General features: G+C 37.9%; 2 protein-coding genes and 1 pseudogene across 7 annotated transcripts in view; 1 reads left to right on the forward strand and 2 right to left on the reverse strand.

The window, feature by feature from the left end:
- Nucleotides 1-7,507: 7,507 nt before the first annotated feature.
- LOC148694573 (separase-like) lies at nucleotides 7,508-9,867 on the reverse strand. Of its 4 annotated transcripts, none has more exons than XM_088698473.1 (7): nucleotides 9,635-9,867; nucleotides 9,445-9,549; nucleotides 8,624-8,744; nucleotides 8,402-8,504; nucleotides 8,061-8,307; nucleotides 7,779-7,881; nucleotides 7,508-7,632 (listed from the first exon to the last, which is right to left on the reverse strand). In XM_088698473.1, exons 1-4 carry the CDS (start codon nucleotides 9,857-9,859, stop codon nucleotides 8,446-8,448), a joined length of 510 nt encoding a protein of 169 aa, XP_088554599.1. In that variant the 5' UTR covers nucleotides 9,860-9,867; the 3' UTR covers nucleotides 7,508-7,632; nucleotides 7,779-7,881; nucleotides 8,061-8,307; nucleotides 8,402-8,445. The 4 variants fall into 4 exon arrangements, with proteins under 4 accessions (XP_088554599.1, XP_088554600.1, XP_088554597.1 ...); XM_088698474.1 differs by having other exon boundaries at nucleotides 7,779-7,887; XM_088698471.1 differs by having other exon boundaries at nucleotides 8,061-8,504.
- Nucleotides 9,868-11,248: 1,381 nt separating this feature from the next.
- LOC137718488 (protein SIEVE ELEMENT OCCLUSION A) overlaps nucleotides 11,249-21,111 on the reverse strand; it is a 28,025-nt gene continuing 18,162 nt past the window's right edge. Inside the window, exons 1-9 of one of the 2 annotated variants that reach the window (XM_068458051.2) lie at nucleotides 15,055-15,495; nucleotides 14,497-14,574; nucleotides 13,814-14,199; nucleotides 13,176-13,273; nucleotides 12,925-13,070; nucleotides 12,423-12,825; nucleotides 12,234-12,314; nucleotides 11,995-12,125; nucleotides 11,249-11,848 (exon numbers count right to left, since the gene is read on the reverse strand). In XM_068458051.2, coding sequence (XP_068314152.1) covers nucleotides 11,465-11,848; nucleotides 11,995-12,125; nucleotides 12,234-12,314; nucleotides 12,423-12,825; nucleotides 12,925-13,070; nucleotides 13,176-13,273; nucleotides 13,814-14,199; nucleotides 14,497-14,574; nucleotides 15,055-15,363 — 2,016 coding nt within the window. In that variant the 5' untranslated portion in view covers nucleotides 15,364-15,495 and the 3' untranslated portion in view covers nucleotides 11,249-11,464. Of the gene's footprint in view, nucleotides 11,849-11,994; nucleotides 12,126-12,233; nucleotides 12,315-12,422; nucleotides 12,826-12,924; nucleotides 13,071-13,175; nucleotides 13,274-13,813; nucleotides 14,200-14,496; nucleotides 14,575-15,054; nucleotides 15,496-21,111 lie in introns of those variants that run through there. The other variant, XM_088698459.1, reaches the window with a different exon arrangement.
- On the forward strand, nucleotides 16,190-20,623 carry LOC148694574 (uncharacterized; annotated as a pseudogene). Its single transcript, XR_015965614.1, has 2 exons — nucleotides 16,190-16,478; nucleotides 19,767-20,623. The product of XR_015965614.1 is annotated as an uncharacterized LOC148694574 (transcript).

Raw genomic sequence — 21,111 nt, forward strand, 5'->3', positions numbered from 1 at the left:
TGCCATGATTCCAACATAGTTTTGCTGCAAATGCACGTTACATCACACCCAAAAACGACCTCACAACTTTTTAAATCCAATAGAAAATCCCTCTTACTGAAAGTATCAGGACAATCACACTCACTTTTTCCTTGCAACTGCTTTGAAGGACCAAGTTGGGTGATGCAATCACACTCACTTATTAATGTCAGCAAGAAATCCAACTTCCAAACAAACAAAGCGTTACCCGCAAAAGGCGAGTTATTGAGATTCATAAAAAGAAAAATAAACAAAAACACAAAAACTAAAATCAAAATTACTTACAAGTAAACATATTGCATCTGATAAACACTGAATACAGTCCTTCAGACCTCTGATTCCAGACAGCCTTAATGCCCTTCCCTTTTTAAATAGAAAAAGGATAAATATTTAATGAACTCCAACAGAAAAGAGATATAAAATGTTCTAACCTGTTCCAAAACAATTTCGCGTATCTTCTTTGGGAATTTCTTACAAGACAATAACAAACTGTATAAAGTTTGAGCATCATCGTCGACATTCACATCCTTGTAACGTTTACATTGTTGGATTATGTGGCCAAGTGGCCATATCTTTATAATAAACAAACCAAAAAGAAGAAAACATCTTTCCTTCTTTGGGGGAGAAAAAAAGGGAAAAGATGTTTTGTTGTCTTCACCACCCGTGGGTGTTGGTTCAAAGAAAGAGAGAATTTGCTTTTTATAATGAGAGCTCATTCATTTTCGGTTTGGAAGAAAAACAAGGAGGAAGAAAGAGAGCTCATTTTTCTGCAGAGAGAAGGAAAGTTGCAGAGAGCCCAAAAGGAAGAAGAAGCTGCTGCTTCATTTGGTTAGTAATCATCCATCAAAGTAGTTGTTGTTGTAATAGCTTTGAGCTAGATGTATAGAGAAGAAATTATTCATTATATTTCCTTCTCTATTTGTTTCTTTGGTGTGTGAGAGCTATTGGGTGTATTGGGCTTTTGGGTTGTGAGATTGCCAACACTTTGTAAACTCCCATTTGGTTGATAGTGGATTATTGGGTGAGCTCCTACTGCTCCGAGGACGTACTCCAGTTACACTGACTGTGGAGGAACCTCGTTAAAATCTTGGTGTCTTTTATATTTTGTTCTTGCATTTCTATTTGATATATTTCCTGTGGGTTAGCTTGAGTTGGTTCCAAAAGATTTTGGTGCTTTCTTAGCACAACAATTGGTATCAGAGCACTGGTTGCTCTTGGGTACTGTCTAGTTGCCAAAGATGTCAGACGGGCAAGATGAGAATCCTTTTGGAAGCAGCTCCGGGTTTGCAAGAACTACGGTGCAAAATGCAAAATTCGAAGTGGAAAAGTTTGATGGCACAAACAACTTCGGGATGTGGCAATGTGAGGTTAAAGATGTGTTGGCTCAACAAGATCTTCTTGCCGCCTTGGGAGAGAAGCCTGAAGCTATGTCGAAACTGGAATGGGAGAAATTAAATTTGTGGGCTTGCTCTTCAATTCGGTTGTGCCTTGCAAAAACTCAGAAGTATTTTGTGATGCGGGAGACTTTGGCAAGTGTGTTGTGGCAAAAATTGGAAGACAAGTATATGACGAAGAGTGCAGAGAACCGGCTACACTTGAAGAAAAAGCTCTACCGCTTCCAATACAAAGAAGGTACAAAAATGATTAGACACCTTGATGCTTTTAATAAGTTGATTGCCGACTTGTTAAATTTAGATGAGGATATTAAGGATGAAGATAAGGCCTTAATATTGTTGAATTCCTTGCCGGACTCTTATGAGCATTTTGTTACCACTATTATGCATGGTAAAGAAACTGTGAAATTTGAAGATGTGTCAAATGCCTTGATGAATTATGAAATGAGGCATAGAGATAAAAATCATGATAGTACCTCTGAAGCTTTATTTGTTAGAGGTAGATCATCGGAGAGGAGATCCTCTTCTAGCAGGAAAAAATCACAGTCTCGACCTAGAGGAAACTCTAAAGGTAGAAAACCTTTGGAAAGGGATGAATGTGCCTTTTGTCGTAATAAGGGCCATTGGAAGAAAGATTGTCCTAGATTGAAGACCAAAGGCAAAGAAAGTTCTGAAGCTAATGTTGCTGAGGTTGAAACAGATTTTTCTGATTTTGCTTTAACCACTTCCTCATCATTTGATTGTGCTACTAAGTGGGTGTTGGATACGGGTTGTACTCATCATATGACTCCTCACAAGGATTGGTTTTCAAGCTTGAAAGAGTTTGATGGCGGTGTTGTGTTCATGGGAGATGACAATCCTTGCACAACAAAAGGGATTGGTACAGTCCGTTTGAAGTTGCATGATGGCATGGTTAAAGAGTTGACAGGTGTTCGGTATGTACCGAATTTGAAGAAAAATCTTATTTCTTTGGGAACTTTGGAAGCCAAGGGCTTCAGGTTTCATTCAGATGGGCAGACATTGAAGGTGACTTATGGTGCACTTGTTGTGATGAAAGCTCCTCGATGTGGCCATTTGTATTTATTGCAAGGAAGCACTGTGACAGGTGAAGCATCTGTAGTCTCAGAAAATATGGGCACATCCGATTCTGATACTACTAGACTGTGGCATATGAGATTAGGCCATGCCGGTGAGAAAGCTCTACAAGGGCTTGTGAAACAAGGTCTTCTAAAAGGTGCCACGACTTGTAAGCTTGATTTCTGTGAGCATTGTGTCTTGGGGAAGCAAACTAGAGTGAAGTTTGGTACTGCTGTACATCAGACGAAGGGCATTCTTGATTATGTGCATTCGGATGTTTGGGGTCCTACAAAGACTCCCTCTTTGAGTGGTAGACATTGGTTCGTGACCTTTGTTGATGATTATTCAAGAAGGTCTTGGGTCTACACTATGAAGCACAAGAGTGAGGTGTTGAGCATTTTCTTGGGTTGGAAGAAAATGGTTGAGAACCAGACTGGGAGAAAGATTAAGATTTTGAGATCGGATAATGGTGGTGAATACACATCCGACCCTTTCTTTAAAGTTTGCAAAGAGGAAGGGATTGTGAGACATTTTAGTGTCCGGGGAACTCCACAACAAAATGGAGTTGCAGAAAGATTGAATCGAACCTTGCTTGAGAAGGTTAGATGCATGTTGTCTCAGTCGGGTTTGAGCAAGTCATTTTGGGCAGAGGCAGTTACTTATGCATGTCACATCATCAACCGATTACCCTCAGCTGCTGTTCAGGGTAAGACGCCAATGGAGGTATGGACTGGAAGACCTTCTACTGATTATGATTATATTCGTATTTTTGGTTCACCTGCTTATTTTCATGTAACTGAAAATAAACTTGATCCTAGAGCCAAAAAGGCTATCTTTCTTGGTTTTAGTAGTGGTGTCAAAGGTTACAGGTTATGGTGCCCGAAGATGAAGAAACTTGTAATCAGCAGAGATGTGACATTTGATGAAGAAAATATGTTCAGAGACTCTGAAAAGAATGTGAAAGATGTCCAACAGGTGGAGCTTGAGAAAGTTGCCTCTAGTACTTCAAATCCTATTTCCGCTGATGTCGAAGCCACTACAAGTGAAGAAGTGGGAGACCATGAGGATGTTGAAGAAGTTGAACTTGAAGATTCTATTCAAGTTGAAGAGCAAGTTTCACCTCAAGAGTCTATTGCCAAGAACAGAGGAAAGAGAAATATTACCAAGCCAGCTCGGTATAGTGACTATGTTGCTTTTGCTCTTCCTATTATCACTGATGAGATTCCATCCAATTTTGAGGAAGCCATTGAGAGTGAGGAAAAGGAGAAGTGGTGCAATGCCATGGGTGATGAGATGAATTCTCTCTTGAAGAACAAGACTTGGGAGTTAGCTAAATTGCCTAAGGGTAAGAAAGCTATTGGTTGCAAATGGGTGTATGCCAAGAAGGAAGATGCTGATGAGAAAAGCAATGTGAGATTCAAAGCAAGATTAGTTGCTAAAGGGTATGCACAAAAGGAGGGCATTGACTACAACGAAATATTTTCTCCAGTTGTGAAGCACTCCTCAATTCGCATTATGTTAGCTCTTGTTGCACAATATGATCTTGAGCTTGTGCAACTCGATGTGAAGACGGCTTTCCTACATGGTGATTTGAATGAAGAGATCTATATGTGTCAACCGGATGGGTATAAAGTGAAAGGGAAAGAAAATTTGTTTTGCAAGTTGAAGAAATCACTTTATGGCTTGAAGCAATCTCCAAGACAATGGTATTTGAGGTTTGATAAATTTATGAGAGGCCAAAATTATTCTAGAAGTCAATATGATCATTGTGTGTACTTCAAGAAGTTGCAAGATGGGTCTTTCATTTATTTATTGATATATGTTGATGATATGTTGATTGCCTCAAAGAATGTCGAAGAGATTGAGAAATTGAAGAAGCAAATGAAGAATGAGTTCGAGATGAAGGATCTTGGTGAAGCAAAGAAGATCCTTGGCATGGAGATCACTAGAGACAGAGAAAAAGGTTTGGTATGCTTGAATCAAAGACAATACCTTGAGAAGTTGATTCGGAAGTTTGGAGTTCATGATTCAACCAAACCGGTTAGTACCCCTTTGGCTCCTCATTTTAAATTAAGTTCTCTACAGTGTCCTAAAACTGATAAAGAGAAGCTGCAAATGAAAGATATACCATATGCAAATTTGGTTGGTAGTTTGATGTATGCAATGGTATGCTCTAGACCGGATATTGCTCATGCAGTTGGCATGGTGAGTCGATATATGCATAATCCAGGTAAAGAGCATTGGCAAGCAGCTAAATGGATATTGAGATATCTCCATGGTACTCGAGACGTTGGTTTATGCTTTGAGAGAGATGACTCTGGTATTGGTCATTTTGCAGTTGGTTATGTTGATTCAGATTATGCAGGTGATCTGGATGGAAGGAAGTCTACTACAGGCTATGTGTTTACTATGGCTAAAGGGCCAGTTTGTTGGAGGTCCATTTTGCAGTCGTCTGTTGCTTTGTCTACTACAGAGGCTGAATATATGGCAGTTGCTGAAGCTATAAAGGAGGCCATTTGGATACATGGGCTGATTAGAGATTTGGGGGTTGATCAGAAGCAGGTGGAGGTGCATTGTGATAGTCAGAGTGCCATTTATTTGGCTAAGTATCAGGTTCATCATGCGAGGACCAAGCACATAGATGTGCGTTATCACTTTGTTCGTGAAGTTGTTGGTGAAGGAGAAATCATTCTCCAGAAGATTCCAACTAAAGACAACCCCGCTGATATGTTGACTAAGGTTGTTGGTGTAGCCAAGTTTGTTCATTGCTTGAACTTGGCTCACATTTTGCCTATATAAAGAAGGCGTTGAGCAGTAGGAGTTTTGGAGAATTGGCTCTGCATGAGTTGTTCTCTTGCTAGTGTTTGGGAGTGTTTTTTTGTGTCAATTGTGTTGGTTAGTTTATCATGGCGTTTTCGGAACTTGGCCAAGGTGGAGATTGTTGGATTATGTGGCCAAGTGGCCATATCTTTATAATAAACAAACCAAAAAGAAGAAAACATCTTTCCTTCTTTGGGGGAGAAAAAAAGGGAAAAGATGTTTTGTTGTCTTCACCACCCGTGGGTGTTGGTTCAAAGAAAGAGAGAATTTGCTTTTTATAATGAGAGCTCATTCATTTTCGGTTTGGAAGAAAAACAAGGAGGAAGAAAGAGAGCTCATTTTTCTGCAGAGAGAAGGAAAGTTGCAGAGAGCCCAAAAGGAAGAAGAAGCTGCTGCTTCATTTGGTTAGTAATCATCCATCAAAGTAGTTGTTGTTGTAATAGCTTTGAGCTAGATGTATAGAGAAGAAATTATTCATTATATTTCCTTCTCTATTTGTTTCTTTGGTGTGTGAGAGCTATTGGGTGTATTGGGCTTTTGGGTTGTGAGATTGCCAACACTTTGTAAACTCCCATTTGGTTGATAGTGGATTATTGGGTGAGCTCCTACTGCTCCGAGGACGTACTCCAGTTACACTGACTGTGGAGGAACCTCGTTAAAATCTTGGTGTCTTTTATATTTTGTTCTTGCATTTCTATTTGATATATTTCCTGTGGGTTAGCTTGAGTTGGTTCCAAAAGATTTTGGTGCTTTCTTAGCACAACATACATTCCATCTAGATATGGCATAAAAGTGAGATACCGCAGCATGTTCATTGATACAAAATTTTAAGATTATTTGAGATTTTGTGTTGACATTTGATGATTAGATGATGTTAAGTAAACACAATACGAAAAGTAAAGGAAACTCTCAGATGATACCTTAACCCACTGCTTCACCACAGCAATAGGTCCTGGCAGCCTCCTAAACAAGTTCGCAGAAATAGGCCAATTTTCAAAGCTCTCTAATAATGTTCTTTCCACATCATAACTGTGCAAGTCATTAAGAACATCCAAAGGAAAAGCACTTCTCGTACAGCACTCATTAAACAAAATCTACAATGGCATCTTCTGGCAGATCAACCTGGGACACCTTCTGTTTGTGTGCAAACATCTCACAAAGACGTTTAACACGAGTCCATGATGCCTTACAACGTAAGTTAAATGAATCTGATGCCTGAATCGGTACTTTACAAAGTTAACAAAAGAAAGGCCTCCAAAAGAATTATAAAGTACAAAAACGGTACAAAAGTGGTTTTATTGTTTCATAGGAAATTAGATTTCATTAAAAGAAAGGAGGCATGCAATCTAGTGGACAAACACATCCACTACCCCTAAAGAACTAAACACCTGCCTACACCAATAAATGAGCCAGATACAACTACAACATCCAAACAGAAATACACAGAACAATCAAACAGCTGCATTCCTATCCTATAAGATTGAAATAAAAAAGTTTCCCGTACAAAGTGATATTACAGGAACAAAAAGAAACATTAAAAAATAACAGAAAATTTCCTTGAATCTGGTTTAATTAGGACAAAAGTGAAACATATTTCAACAAAGCAAGAGCCTAGATGTATATAAAGCTAACTTATAAAAATAAAAAGTTCAGTAAATGAGAGATAAAGCAGTGCCTTGTCTGCAAATCTATCGAGTTCAAATGAAAGTACATATGCAGATAATCAACTAGAAGCTTGAATTATAGTAAGGAGTGATCCTATATTTCTATCACATCTGTTGTAAATTGATTAAATCCTTCTAGCTTTCTATATTTCTACTACCTATAATTACCAAACACAATGTAAAAGAAAAAAAAAAGACCAAAACTATCTAACATGGGACCTCAAACCATGCAGCGGGAATCATTTTTGGAACTAAAAACAAAATAGTTCTGATGAAATATAGAAGCAAACTAAACTACTAAAGCTAATGGTATAAAATGGTTGTAGAAAATACAACTTCAAACTAGAAATGGTTCAATGTTTAGAATGGATGTGTGGCAAGAATTTATTCAAGACATAAGAGCACTTACAGAGCCTAGTACAATGAAGAAAACAAGTAGAATATAATAGAACCCAACATTACTTTAGACTAAAAATAATGCTTCTCATTTACATCATATGCCATCCAGTCATAGATATATCATTCTGTAAAAGAATACCTCTTTTAGCTCCTTGTTTTGGTACAAATGTATCCCGGTATTGTACAGAGAGACATATGGATGCTTTAGACCATGAGGTTGAATCCAAGCACCGGTGATGATATTTTCAAGTATTTGCACTCTTGTGAAACAAGAAAAAGGCAAGCAAATTACCTAGTTTGCACATATAAAGATTGTGCTGTACAAGAGTCATAAGAAATAAATATTTCACTTATGAGAAAACAAATAACTCGGACCATTTCAGTATTATATCATAAGAATGACAACCTGCATGTTCAGCTTTGTTATGATGGCGAGGGTAAAAGCAGCCAGAGCAACATCAAGGGTGCTGTTTCCATCAAATCCATCTCTATCCACGTCATATGTACATCTGCACCTAGGCACAAACATATTTCAGATACATCTTATAACATCAACTGACTGTGATCTTGTGAGATGGTATTTAGGGAAAAGACTGAAGAAATTGTGGATTAAGAAGACCAGGCAACTTCAGTCATGAGTACATAATACTCAAAGAAATGAAAACACTGAAGCTTATCGTTGACTCACATTTGCAGAGAAAGAAAACAAAACTGATGGAATGTACCCTGGATATGGCACAATTCAGTAGAAACAGAAGCAGCTTCATTATTTGTAATAATCTGTTTCCTTCCTGAATTTACTACCTCTGTAAGCGGCCGGCATAAGAATTTCAATGCATTAAAATAAGACAGAAGATAGTTCTTTCTGTCCTGCATTTGAATCAAGTATTCCCCATTGTCCGAACTCAACTGTGAATTGGATAACAAAGGGTCGTCTGCAGTCAAATTGGAAAAAACTTCTCCATGAACCAAGCAAATCGGACAAACGATTCATTGCGTCCCCATCATCAAACAAAACTCTAACTGCACCTTCAAATGATTGAAGATGACTAATTTTTGACTTCATACTGCGATCAATAAAGTGCAATCCAGTGGCATAAACCCTCAGAATCAAATGAAAAGGTGCTCCAACCTGCACAAAAAAGGCTGTATTTTAAATTACAACACAAAATGCAAATACTGTAAACGAGTGCCAGTTTACTGAAATTTTTATGAGCAAACTACATAAATAAGACACCTGATGGAAATCACCTGCTAATTTATTTAAATGGGATCCAACAATACCGCAAAGGTTTGGGTTTGTAGTTTGACATTTCTTGGCACAATAAGCAATAATTTCAATAAACTCTTTTCCTGTATTTTCCACTTTAGCCTGCCAAAAGTTTACAGAAATGCAATGAGCAGCTGACTAATTCAATTCCATAAGTAATTATCTCCAAATGGTTCAAACGAACATAGCATCACCTCCAAAAGGAAAGAAATTGTATATAAGGTTCAAGGCAACATTTGTTATGAGGTGCTCAAATAAATAAAAAGTTTACATCAAGATGTAACTCAGTAAAAGAGACAATATAATGTACTAAAAGTCTATGCATATGAAATGGAAATTTCACTATAACATTGTAATGCGATGTTGACCCAAAAAAAAAAAAAAGCATTGTAATACAATTAAGAAACCAAGTATGCTCTGTCTTAACAAAACAATGGTAATCAAATCAGAGGAATAAAACATACCAAGTAGATACAACATATAAAAAATCTGCATGATCCGATGTCTAATTCCCAAGACATCATACATTTTCAAAAGGGGCAAAGCACTTTGAATCCAGAAGATATGGCAACCTTTTTAGCTTAATCATTGTATGGTATCTCGAAGTTCAAGAATTACAAATAAAAACATGCAATCATATTTCTGCCATTTAGTTGAAATAGAGGTCAACATTTCTAATACAAACTGGCTCAGCCTTCAAGTGAATACCTTGAAACTAAACATTGACATGGGCACTGATGATTACATCTTAGTCAAACCACATTCTTTAATCTTAAAATATACATTTAAAACTCAGTGTTACCTCACATTCGTGGACAAGGGAGTCCAACAAGCAAAATAAGATGCGAGAGAGCGTGAATCTGTCATCTCGAGACAAGAACAAAGATGAACACATCGTACGGGCAAACTGTATTAACAAAAGACAGTTACTGATTAGATACATGCATGAAATTTTTTATGAATCACAACTATAAAATCAAAACATAGGCTACCTTGAAGATTGTATCTTTTATTGATGACTTGACACACTCAGCCATGGTTACAAGGCAGAACTTTTGCACAAGATCCCCATTGAACGATAATAGCTCCCCAACTAAAAATTGAGTACACCTACTCAGGTAGACAACGAGATTCCTGTACAACTTCTCACATGTGCTTGCATCTAATACCCTGAGACATTTCAGATCAGGTACACCAATCGGTAAACTACATATCATAACCTTAAAATCATAAATAATGTTGTGCACGAAATGTTTATATGCCATGCATTATGTTTGCCGTTTGTTTATGCATTATTAGTAGCATATATATATCTGTATGTTGGTGCTGCGGACGCACAGGTAAGTGCCAGGTAAGTTATGGTTATATTCATGTTCAGTAGTGATTTGAGATGCATAGAGAGCTCAAAACCTGCACCCCCAGTGTTAGTGCTCCCGCCCAGAGTTAGGCACAGTCCTTCACGTGATGTTCACCTCCCGCACCACACGCTCATCTTAGATCCAAGTTAGGTGCACAGACCTGTTGTACAGACTACTTTAGGTGGTTCCGACTCGTAGGTGACTCGCGATTATTCGCTCAGCCTTCATGTGATCGTAGCACTCGAGCGTACTTATTATACACCCAGTCCTGTCGTACAGACCACTTTAGGGGTTCCGACTCGTGTGCAGGTACAGTTAGTGAGATGGAGATCTGAGCTCTAGATTCAACCGTACAGGTCACGTTAGGTGACTCCGGCTGACAGATTCATGGCATTGATTTTGACATTTTCCTGAGCACTTGCATTTATTCGAGGCATTTGGCATGGCATATTTCCGAGCATGACTTATATATATGCATATTCTATTTTTCTGGAAAGTATACAGGTTTTACGGCGAGGGATTAGAACCTTGTTTATGAAATGGTTTTTGAAAAGCTTTGTTTTTGCCCACTCACACTTTTTGTTTTGCGCCACTCCAGGTTCTAGTTGGCTAGCACTTTTGGTGGCTCCCCAAAGGATTTCCCCGGCATATCTGACAGATTACCATCAGTATAGGACCACCTTTGGGTGTGTTTTTATAGTGTTATTTCTCCTGGACTGCATTAGGTCTTCAAGCTCTGAACTTTGTTTTTCACACTTACGCTTGCACATGTATGTTCTTACTTTGTGTAAAGCTGGTTTTTAAATATTTCGTACTTTTATTATTATTTTATTAGTTTCCGCACTGTGCACATGGTTACGTCACTTCCACGTGACGGCCAACATGCCCTGATCTTGATCGGGGTGTGTCACCCAAGTATGTTAACATATGTTAATAAATGCATTCCTCATTCCACACCTCTATCCTCGTTAATTCGTAGTTCAAAATACATAGACCTCACACATCCCGTATATAATATGCTTATACTACTCGTCCTTATGTGAATTAACACCCATCAATTCTACGTAAGTGGTTGAATTCTACGTTTCCATTCATCACGACGCAAGCCCATATAAACCACATGACTCATATATATATCGATCCCTTTCAGTTTAACTGCATGATATATATCAATCAATTATTACAATAATACCAACAAGAAGTTCATGTGATCTCATGCATATTATCCAAGCAATTAAAGCGATTGAATGAAAGCTAAACATTCGTTTCAGATTAATGATTCCGATTATCCAAACAAATATCAAGATGTAAGTTCACAAATATTAATAAGCACAGGTTACATCATGCGGGTGGACGTGATCTAAATAGTAGATACAATAAAGCTGCTCCTTATTTAGGAGTAATAGGCAGCTGCACAGTTTACCGGCATGCGGTGCAGCCGCCGTAGTAATGATATTATATAACTCATTTAAAGAAAGGAAAGGCGTCCATTCCATTTTTCTTAATCAAGGGGAAAGCATTTTTATTTTTCACCATACCTGCACTGGTCATCACCACCACCGCAGGCTTACCCTTGTAATTCCACTTCTCTTTCATGTACTTGATGCCTGGTTTGGTTGGAAAACACTTCAATGTGTACCACGGCATCTTCAACCTCGACATCTCAAGTTGTTTTTCTTTGTCTTGGTTCCACTGCTCCACAACGGGAACCCAGACAATCCGATACGATGGGTATCTTCTTATTCCCTCATAAACTGGTTTCAGATATGAAATGTAACAATCTTCAATGCCTACATCGGAGAGTAACAAAAACATATCCTTCCACTTCAGCTCATTGTCGATATTAACCTGTTTGAAAGAAAATTCCAGCACAGTTAATGAATAAATTGTGACGAGATTCTTTAACTTTTAACGCCAAATCCGACCAGCTGGATAATTTGATAATTTTTAATGCCAAATCGTAGTTAGACTGTTAATATAGAATGAGAGCAAACCTGCTTGTTAGAACCATCAAGAAGGACAGGCGTCGCATCAGTATTAGTGAATGGCTGAGGACGAGTTAAACTCTTCAACACCACCACAGCTTCAGCAAGCGTTCGAGACAAGCCTTTGGCACGGCACTCCCCTGGTTAAAATAATTATAAAAAGGAGAAACAAAATCATTAGATTTAGCATTGCCAACATAATTTTATGTGCTCTTCCTATTGAATTAAATGGTCCACTAGTAACCCACGTGCTTCTGGTATTTCAGCGAAAAGCAAAGCGATTGCCGCAGCAGTCGTTCCAAACCAGGCAGAGTGCTCCTCCTCCTCCCCTGGTTAAGATAATTATAAAAAGGAGAAACAAAATCATTAGATTTAGCATTGCCAACATAATTTTATGTGATCTTCCTATTGAATTAAATGGTCCACTAGTAACCCACGTATTTCTTTTTGTATTTCAACGTTAAGCAAAGCGATTGCCTCCGTTGCTTGTGTCCGAATCAAGTCGATTATGTTTCCGATTGCCACCGTTCCTTTCCGGTTCATCACCACCACCATGGGATTACCTTTGAAGTTCCACCGCTGCTCAAGGTACCCAATCACCGTGCGCGAAAAATATTGCACCGCGTACCATGGCATCTTAGACCTCCACTCCTTAAACTGCTCTTTTCCTCCTCCCGTCCAGTCCTCAACGACAGGGATCCACACAATCACACACTTGTTATGCTTTTCGATTCCCTCGTACACTTCTTTGAGACATGAAATATCTTGATCAGAAACATTGTCCAGGCTTGAAATGTAAAATAACACCCACTTCCCCTCTAGCACATTGATGTTAAAAACCTGTACGTGAAAAATAGATCAAAGAAGATAACTACAATTAAATAAGTTTCTGAGTAGTAATACAGATACGAAGAAAATCAATGTGCTAAGGGACCAAACCTCCTTGTTAGTGGGATTAACACTGATGATGGGAGGCTGCGGATACGCTTTATGCTTGAAAAGAACCAGCCTTTGGAAAACCTCGGTAATTTTAGGAGGGGCAGTGCATACAAGTTTCCAAAGCTCTTTCTTGGCCCTTACCTCCTCTGTATTAATTAGAAGAGAAAAAAAAAAAATTCAACAATATTGGACTAATGGCAAATGCAATATATATTGTCCCTCGGGAGTCATATCATGCATCCACAACCGACCTTTTTCTTGTTGGCAGATTGTAAGCTGTCCCTCAAACTTGTTGAGGATGAAGCCCATTTTGTGAGAAAAATGGGATAGATCATATGACTTAATGTCCCTGAAATAATTTAAGAGCAAATCAAATGATAGTCAGATATAAATAGCAAATTTAGAATATACCAAACATTAAAGACGTTTGAACTGCAAGAAATCTGCCAGTTTTAAATTTGGATTATAGCAAATTTGACTTGATGTCCCCGAAAGTTTGGATTGCAAGAAATCTGCCAGTTTTAAATTTAAAGTCCAACTGCTATTGCATGCACCATATTAGTTTCCTAATTGAAGGGCTTAAATTGCTTTTAGCTAGTTGTCTTTGTTTTGTAGTGAAGTAGAAGAAGATTGTACAAACATCCAATGTTTGAATCAATGAAAATATCTTGCAGAGCTCCCGCAATTCTCTCTGAAATTCTCTGTGTTGTTCTTCATTCCTTGTTCTTAGAAATTACATCACAAAAACACTGTCAAATATAGATTTTAACAAAAGAACCCTTTTAGTTATTATATATGTACACACGCGCGCGTATACGTAGTTGGCAAGAAGAATTGTTTTTGTTTTCTTTTATCAAATCTTAATAGAAAAATTAGTACTAGAACTTACTCATCACTGGTAAGAAGAGAGAGCTCAGTTGCGCAAGCTACAAGAGTTATGATTGACCAGTAGGCATAAAATGGGGTATCCATAATTACCCTCGCCAATTTTGGTTCACTGTCTCGATCACCAGAAATTAGTCTCTCCAACTCAAGGATGTGCTCAATCACTTGTAATGCTTGATTGACCAGATTGTTAAGCTCAACTACTGCATCTTGGCGTTTCAGCGATGTCGATTTCTTGGAAAGTTGGCCGGAACATTCTTCATATTCCAAAGCAAAAACGGCCAGGGCCAAGACTACATGTACTTCACATGGATAACTTGATAGTTTTGTAAGTATTTCTTCCGTACGTGATTCAAATGCATTTTCGTTACCTGGACTCTTACACGACATCTGAAATTGCATCATAGTGTTGTTAACAACATAAAACGGGACAATAGGATTTTAATCTTTGGATAAAACACTTTTCCATTGGAAGGTGCATCAATGAAGCTACGATTAAAAGTGCTAAAAAAATAAACTAAAAAAAATCTAATTAATTTAACATCACACTTCAATCAAAGATATTTGATAATGACAATATAATGTCTTAAACAAAAATTAAACAACATTTTCATTTTCACCAGTAATTACCAAAAGGATTACCAAATTAAGAACAAAAAGAAAATAGTATTCAGTTAATATGATGACCTTGCAGCCGAAGGAGTTAATAAGAGTGCAGAAGCTGGAGCTGGCTTTGGGTGTTTCAACATCATTAAATCCGCTGCCCTGCGACAAGACATGCAAAAGTGGTAATCATCTTTGGGTGTTTCAACTAATATCTAATTAATACTTAAAAACTCAGACATTACTGGTGCACTTCTTTAAACATTTGATCTGATTTTTTTTTAAATTTTTTTTCACAAATCAAGCAATCCTGGATTGATGTAACATTTTGGCTATTTTTGGGGTACCGCTGATCAATAAATCGAGTCAAGTTTTCAAGTTTGCAATTAGAAGTTTGTCGATGGTATAATTCTCGTAACATAACAGTTAGAACGGGAAGAAACAAAAAACAGTCGTAAGGAACAAATATAAAAAGAAGGAAAAAAAAAGAGTTGTCGAGTACCCACCTCCACATTATCAATATTATTAAAAAAAAAAAAAAAAGAAAAAAAAAAGAAGAAGAAGAAGAAGAAGAAGAAGAAGAGCTAAATGAGCACTATTTTCTTACTGCTTAAAGTTCTTAAGAAGCAGCAGTATAAATACCTGCTCAATAATATTGTGTATGATCTTGGTCGAATCCTTAATGATTTTCTGACTAGTCGAGAAAATAGCATGAACATCAAAGCTGGCATGGCCCTCATCAGGAACACGGTAATTAACTGCAAAAATGAGCTTCATGATTTCGTTTTGAGACCTGTCGAAAAGGCTGATCCGTTCACTACCTTCACCTTCACCCTCACCCTCACCCTGATCACTAACCCCCATCTCCATGCGTTGCTCTTGCTCATCATCGGTTAGTAGTTGGACAGACAACTCCTCTGTCATGACCTCATTTTCTGGTAGGCTTTCCATGACCAACGAAGATGGACTTTTTTTTTTTTTATTCGGTCGAATGATCGAACCTTTTCAGATTAGTCTACGGTTTCTTGAATAAATAGGGAGCCCAAGAGAAAAACATAGACAATATTTCAAGAAACTCACGAGGGTCCAAATCAGGGTCTCCATCTCGCCTTATTAGAACGGTCAGACTCTAGTCGTCGGTTTACTGGAAGACTTTTCAAATGGATATTTAGGAAGGCGCAGACTCCGCGAACGTCCCGCGCCGCCTTATGCTAATAAAGGAAAGGAAGCATCAACCACATTCCTTTTTTTAAATATTTCAAGAAATGAAAAATACAAAAATACCCGAAGTCCAGCCCAAGAAACATTTTTTTTTTTTTAAAATGCTAGCCATACCCCTAACAATTATATTTATTAACATAGCCTAGCCCACACAACTTCAAAGAAATTAATATGTGCCATCAGCTGAACCCACTGATAGGATTTTTACCATACACGTAAAGAGGGTTAAAAACAGTTAGAATACTTGCAAGAGAAATAAGGTAATTATAGTATAGTCGGCTATAGCAAGATCATCCAATCGAAGTCCAAAACAGCTCCTTCCTACTCAATCTAACCTTCTTTGGTCAATTTTGGCAACTGGACATGAAGTCAATTTTGGCAACTGGACATGAAGTTATGAACTCGTGCCAGCATTATGGACTTTGCAAGTATCACAAGTTAAAAAAAAAAAAAAAACCCTAACATTATTTTTAGTTGAATGGAAGATGAAAGCTGGTATTGGCATGGGAGCCACAACTGAAAATTCAACTGAACAATGAGTCGATCAACATTTGGATATGAAATTTACGTTTAGGATAGTATTGGTAGGTAAGGATAGTTAAAGAAATAAATTAAAAGCAAAGTCGTGACTCGTGTCTCTCATGAATCCATGACTCGTAATCGCAAGGTCTCCCTAGTCAATCAGTACTATAATAATGTCAAAACTTGAGCAAAGCAGTAGAGGAAACTCAAAAGCCCAAACAACCTTCGCCGAGAATGATTATGGTAGTTCAGCACATTCCAAGCGAGCTCGAGGTTCCGTGATCTGCTGCCTGGTTTGCGTTTCTGAGGACCCAATCGAACTTGTAAGTCTATGACAATGAAACTCAAGAACTTTCTGTAGCTTAATCATTATGATAAGTTGCTAAATGTTGATTATTTTTCAGTCTTAGTTTCAAATGAAACGTGTTGCTGCAAATTAGTTAGAACAGATCCTTGTTTAGCTTAGTCCCTGAGTTTACAAGCAAGTGTTGCTGATTGTTTGATCGTTTTCATTTTTTGTTTTCAATTTCTTAAAAACTGAAAATTTGTTTTGTGAAAACTAAAAAATAAAAACAAAATGTTTTTCAAACGGCCACTAAATAAAATGAACTCATATGTGTCATATGTGGACACCATATCTATGATCTATTCCACTTGATATTCAACCATGTACGATCTGCTGTTGTGGCTTTTAATTATATATGATTGAAATAAATTAATGTTTTAATTATATTAATCTCAAAAGAAATCATAATATAAAAAATTATTTAATTAGATTAAAATTGAAATATTCGAACAAATGTATGTAAAATATCCTAAACTAACTACTCATGGGGTGACTACTGGGATGGCGGCTAAAGGTCGCTCGGAGGATCGGGGAGGCGAATGCTAGAGGCTACCATTGCCTGCACCATCTCTCACGTGCACTACGAAAGTCATCCTCCCATTGGCGCTCAGCTGCTTCCCAAGCTTCAGCTCGTTGGTGCATCGACTCTAACTCCATCTCCAACTACTGCAGTCTAGAAGTTGTAATGCCTGTAGGTTGAGAGGTAGATGAAGAAGATCCCTCGAGGTCCTGAACCTAACCCTCTCCTAGGTCGCAGATCTCTCGACCTTTTCGCTGCCCAACCCCATCCATCAACAACTGTAAAGACACATCTGGATCAGGCGTTAGCCGTTCCTTATGTAAAAAAATTAAAAAAATTAAAAAAATTAAAAAAATTAAAAAAAAAACCTAACTAACAAACAAACCAATTAAGATTATCAATCAAAATTTTAAAATTTTTAAGTGTTGAAATTTGAAATTAAAATTTTTGAACGGAATACTTACATAATTGTCGTCAGCCACTTGGTTGCCATAATTGTCCAGCGTATCCCCCCATGAGTCATTTCAGGAAAAGCGAACTCTTCGCACGCTGTTCCTTGACTCGAAAAGTAAAGGGCTGTGCACCAAAGTTATGGATGTATTGCTTCGCTTTTGGGTTACCTTTATTTGCCGTCAATTTCAGCAGAAAAAGGCACAAGTCTAGTACTATTTATGCAGCTTGTACTTCCACTCCTTGAACTGATCAATCGACACTTGGGTTATGTACACGGACATACCAAGCTCTTCTATGTTGATCTCAAAGTTGACCTGAAATAGATAAAAAAAAATGTTAGTTTAAAAATACACAATAAAAAATTAATAAAAAACTATTTTTATTTTATTTTATAAAAGCACACTTACTGAGATCTCTATCATCATCGCCTTTTTCACCTCTAAGGTGAGCTTCTTCTATGTAGGGGCTTTCATTAGGCACTTGGTGCGGACAATGGCTCTCATTTCATGAGTCAACAGGCTATTGACTTCGGCTGTGGATACGCTTGGTAGATTGGGCCTTCTGAACTGATGAAACTTATGATGTGGTTGACTCGGCAGTAACCACCTAGTTACCGCTGGTCCTTTCCAGTGGAATATCCATCATCTCTACCGCTTGGGTACCAAAGGCAGAGCAGCTGCCACTGGCAATCCACCACGATGACATCTGTGGAAAAAAATCACAAGGTATTGATTGTTTTGTAGGTACAAATTGGTCAAGACAAAAGGTGGCGAATTTCTGCTACCACACCTCTTTCGATTGTCGATGTCGCAAAATTGTCCAAATGGCTTGCCAGCCAAGGAAACAGTGTAGATATCAAACGTGACATCTAGAAAATAATATTTTCTGCTACAACTAACAAAATTAATTAATTAATTACACAATTAAACAAAAAAACTTAAATTAATTGGGAGAGGGAGAGTGAGATGTGTGATGAGTCAGGTGTGAGATGGGCATGAGTGAGAAAAAGAGCAAAAATATAGAGCAGAGAAGAGAGTTGGGAAAGAAGAAAGGAGAAGGAAAAGGAAATGGAGAAGGTCACATGACTTGTTTTAATGAATTGGGTTTATTTCGTTGGCACAGTAGCCAATATCATCAAGCAAAGGGGTGTCGATAGGGTTTAGGATAGGTCATCGTGGATCTTTGCTTGATGACCCATATATTAGCCCGACCAATATTTTGACGAACAAAGTTACTTCTGCCAACATACTTGTTTTTCTGTTGGGCAAAAGGTGGCATAATACGCACCAATTTTTTCCTTTGTTGCAAAAACATTACCTATGTAAATTTTGCGTCACCCAAAGTCTCTGGAAAAAACCAAAACCTTGATCACTTTTTGCCCACCCCAAATTTTTTTACTTCGTGAAATAAAGTAACTTTCCCAACGAAATTTGGTGCGTCGGGCAAATGGTAATTTTTGGTAGTGATAGTTTGCATAGAAGAATTGTAGCCTTCTTTTCCCTTTTTTTTTTTTATGTTTAAGTTAAAATATTAATTTGACATTTTCTATTTATTTATAAAAAAAAGTTTAAGTAATTAGCAACGAGGGTAAATTTGTCCTTGAAGGGTTTATGTGAAAATGAATTAAAATCTTAGGAGATGTTAATGCAAGTTTATAAATCTAAACGGGTTTTGTGAAAACATAGAAATCTTCAAAGGATGTTTGTGTAATTACCCCTTTAGGTTTACTGGTCTCTGTGGGTTTTTACGTAAAATGGTAAAATGGATGATCGAGTCGAAATGCAAAAAGTAAACAAACTAATCATTTGACAACTCATCTGTTTGGTTTTTTAACTATTCCTTTGGTCATCAAAATTGTTCCTGACATCCACTTCCGTTAGTGTGCAGATTTTACACTTGTGTGTGATCCACAAAACTAATCAAACGATGCCACGTGGAATAAAGAAAAAAAATTCTTAAAAATAGTTACCTTAAAGATTTAAATAAAAGGGGTCGGTGGGGAACGGGAAAATCTGGGGTGGGTCGATGGCAGGACAGCCGGAGAGGAGGGAGAGTGAGAGAGAGAGGGTCGGGGAAATGTGATTGAAAACCAATTGAGCATGGGTAACTTCAGCACAGGCGTTCATGTGCAGCATTGTCCGCGAGGTGGGATATGGTCAAGGTTTTAAGTGGTCTTCTTAATACATGGGGTATTATTGGTTGGGGAAGGGGGTGGGTCTGCTGGTGGTTTACATATCGGAAGAATGTCATGTTAATCTCCTTAATTCTACAGTTAACTTGATTTGTTTTCAGCGTTTCAGGACCACGAACAAATTAATTAGATTGGAATCATAAGTAATCGCTATGGACATAGACATTTTACTTGAAGCGTCGAAGGACACCTCGACGCCAAAGCTTCCCAGGTGCATCTTCAGAGTTCCTGAAGTTCTCCGCAGACATAACGTACTGGCATACGCACCTGACATTGTCTCAATCGGACCCTATCATCCACGAGACAATGTACAATTTCAAGCAATGGAAAATCTGAAATACGAGTATTTGCGTGACCTCCTCTTACACATGGATAGGTCACACGACAGGGATATGAAGACTTTTATGCGCATCCGTTTGAAACTCTGATGAAAATGGAGTTTCTCCACATGATGATACTTGATGGTTGCTTCCTAGTACAAATATTTAGGAAGTTTGTGAATAAGGAACAGAGGGACATTAATGACCCTGTATTCAACATGGATTGCATGTTCCAGTACATATGCCATGACCTTTTGCTCTTAGAAAATCAGATTCCTTGGTTTGTCCTCCAGTACATATATGAGCTCACCGTGAAGTATTACCAGAACCCTGAGCCCTGCCTCTCGGTACTCATCCTCACCAAGCTCAGCTCACAACCACAACTGTCCCATAACTGCCGGTGGTTTCTGGATCATCTACGAGGAAATAACTACAAAGAGGATGAAAGTGTGCTCCACATTCTCGATCTCATAAGAACTTCCATAGTTTCCTTATTCACTGAACGCTATGAGAAACCTTTCCACGATGCAAATATACAATTGATAGCTTCAGCAAGGATTGTCCCCTTGATGTCTCCCCTTTTCTTTCTTAGCCGAAAGTGGCCAAGTTGGCCGCCATCCAACATGGTTTCTACTTAGTCAACATGTTTGACTTTTTCTAATCTAATAACTGTAATAAATTTGATTTTTTCTATTTATTTATAATTAATTAGCAATGAGGGTAAACTTGTCCTTGAAGGGTTTTTGTGAAAATGAATTAAAATCTTTTTTTTGTTGGGGGGGTAATTAATGTAAGTTTATAAATCTGAACGAGTTTTGTGAAAACATAGAAGTCTTCAAATATTTAAATAAAAAAAGTCGATGGGGAATAGGATAATCTGGGGTGGGTCGAGGGTTGGGGAAATCTGATTGAATACCGGTTGAGCATTGGTAACTTCAGCACAGGTGTTCATGTGTAGCATTGTCCGCGAGGTGCGATATGGTCAAGGTTTTAAGTTGTCATCTTAATACATGGGGTGGGCGTGGGGCTTGAATCTGTGTAAGGAATTGTGGCTGGTGGTTTACAGATCGGAATTTTGATGACAAAAACTATAATTAAAGGACCGAGTTTGAAACATAAAAAGATC

This window comes from Pyrus communis, chromosome 8 (genome assembly GCF_041283825.1).
Source record: "Pyrus communis isolate YQ-2024b chromosome 8, ASM4128382v1, whole genome shotgun sequence".
NCBI classification, from domain to species: Eukaryota; Viridiplantae; Streptophyta; class Magnoliopsida; order Rosales; family Rosaceae; genus Pyrus; species Pyrus communis.

Excerpts from the sequence above, each read along its gene's own strand:
- LOC148694573 (XM_088698473.1), bottom strand. The coding sequence starts at position 9,859 with ATGATATGTAGTTTACCGATTGGTGTACCTGATCTGAAATGTCTCAGG. Across the intron at positions 9,550-9,634 it reads TAAAAGATACAATCTTCAAG|TTTGCCCGTACGATGTGTTC; the intron begins GTAGCCTATGTT and ends TTGTTAATACAG. Across the intron at positions 8,745-9,444 it reads CCCTTGTCCACGAATGTGAG|GCTAAAGTGGAAAATACAGG; the intron begins GTAACACTGAGT and ends AACTTTTGGCAG.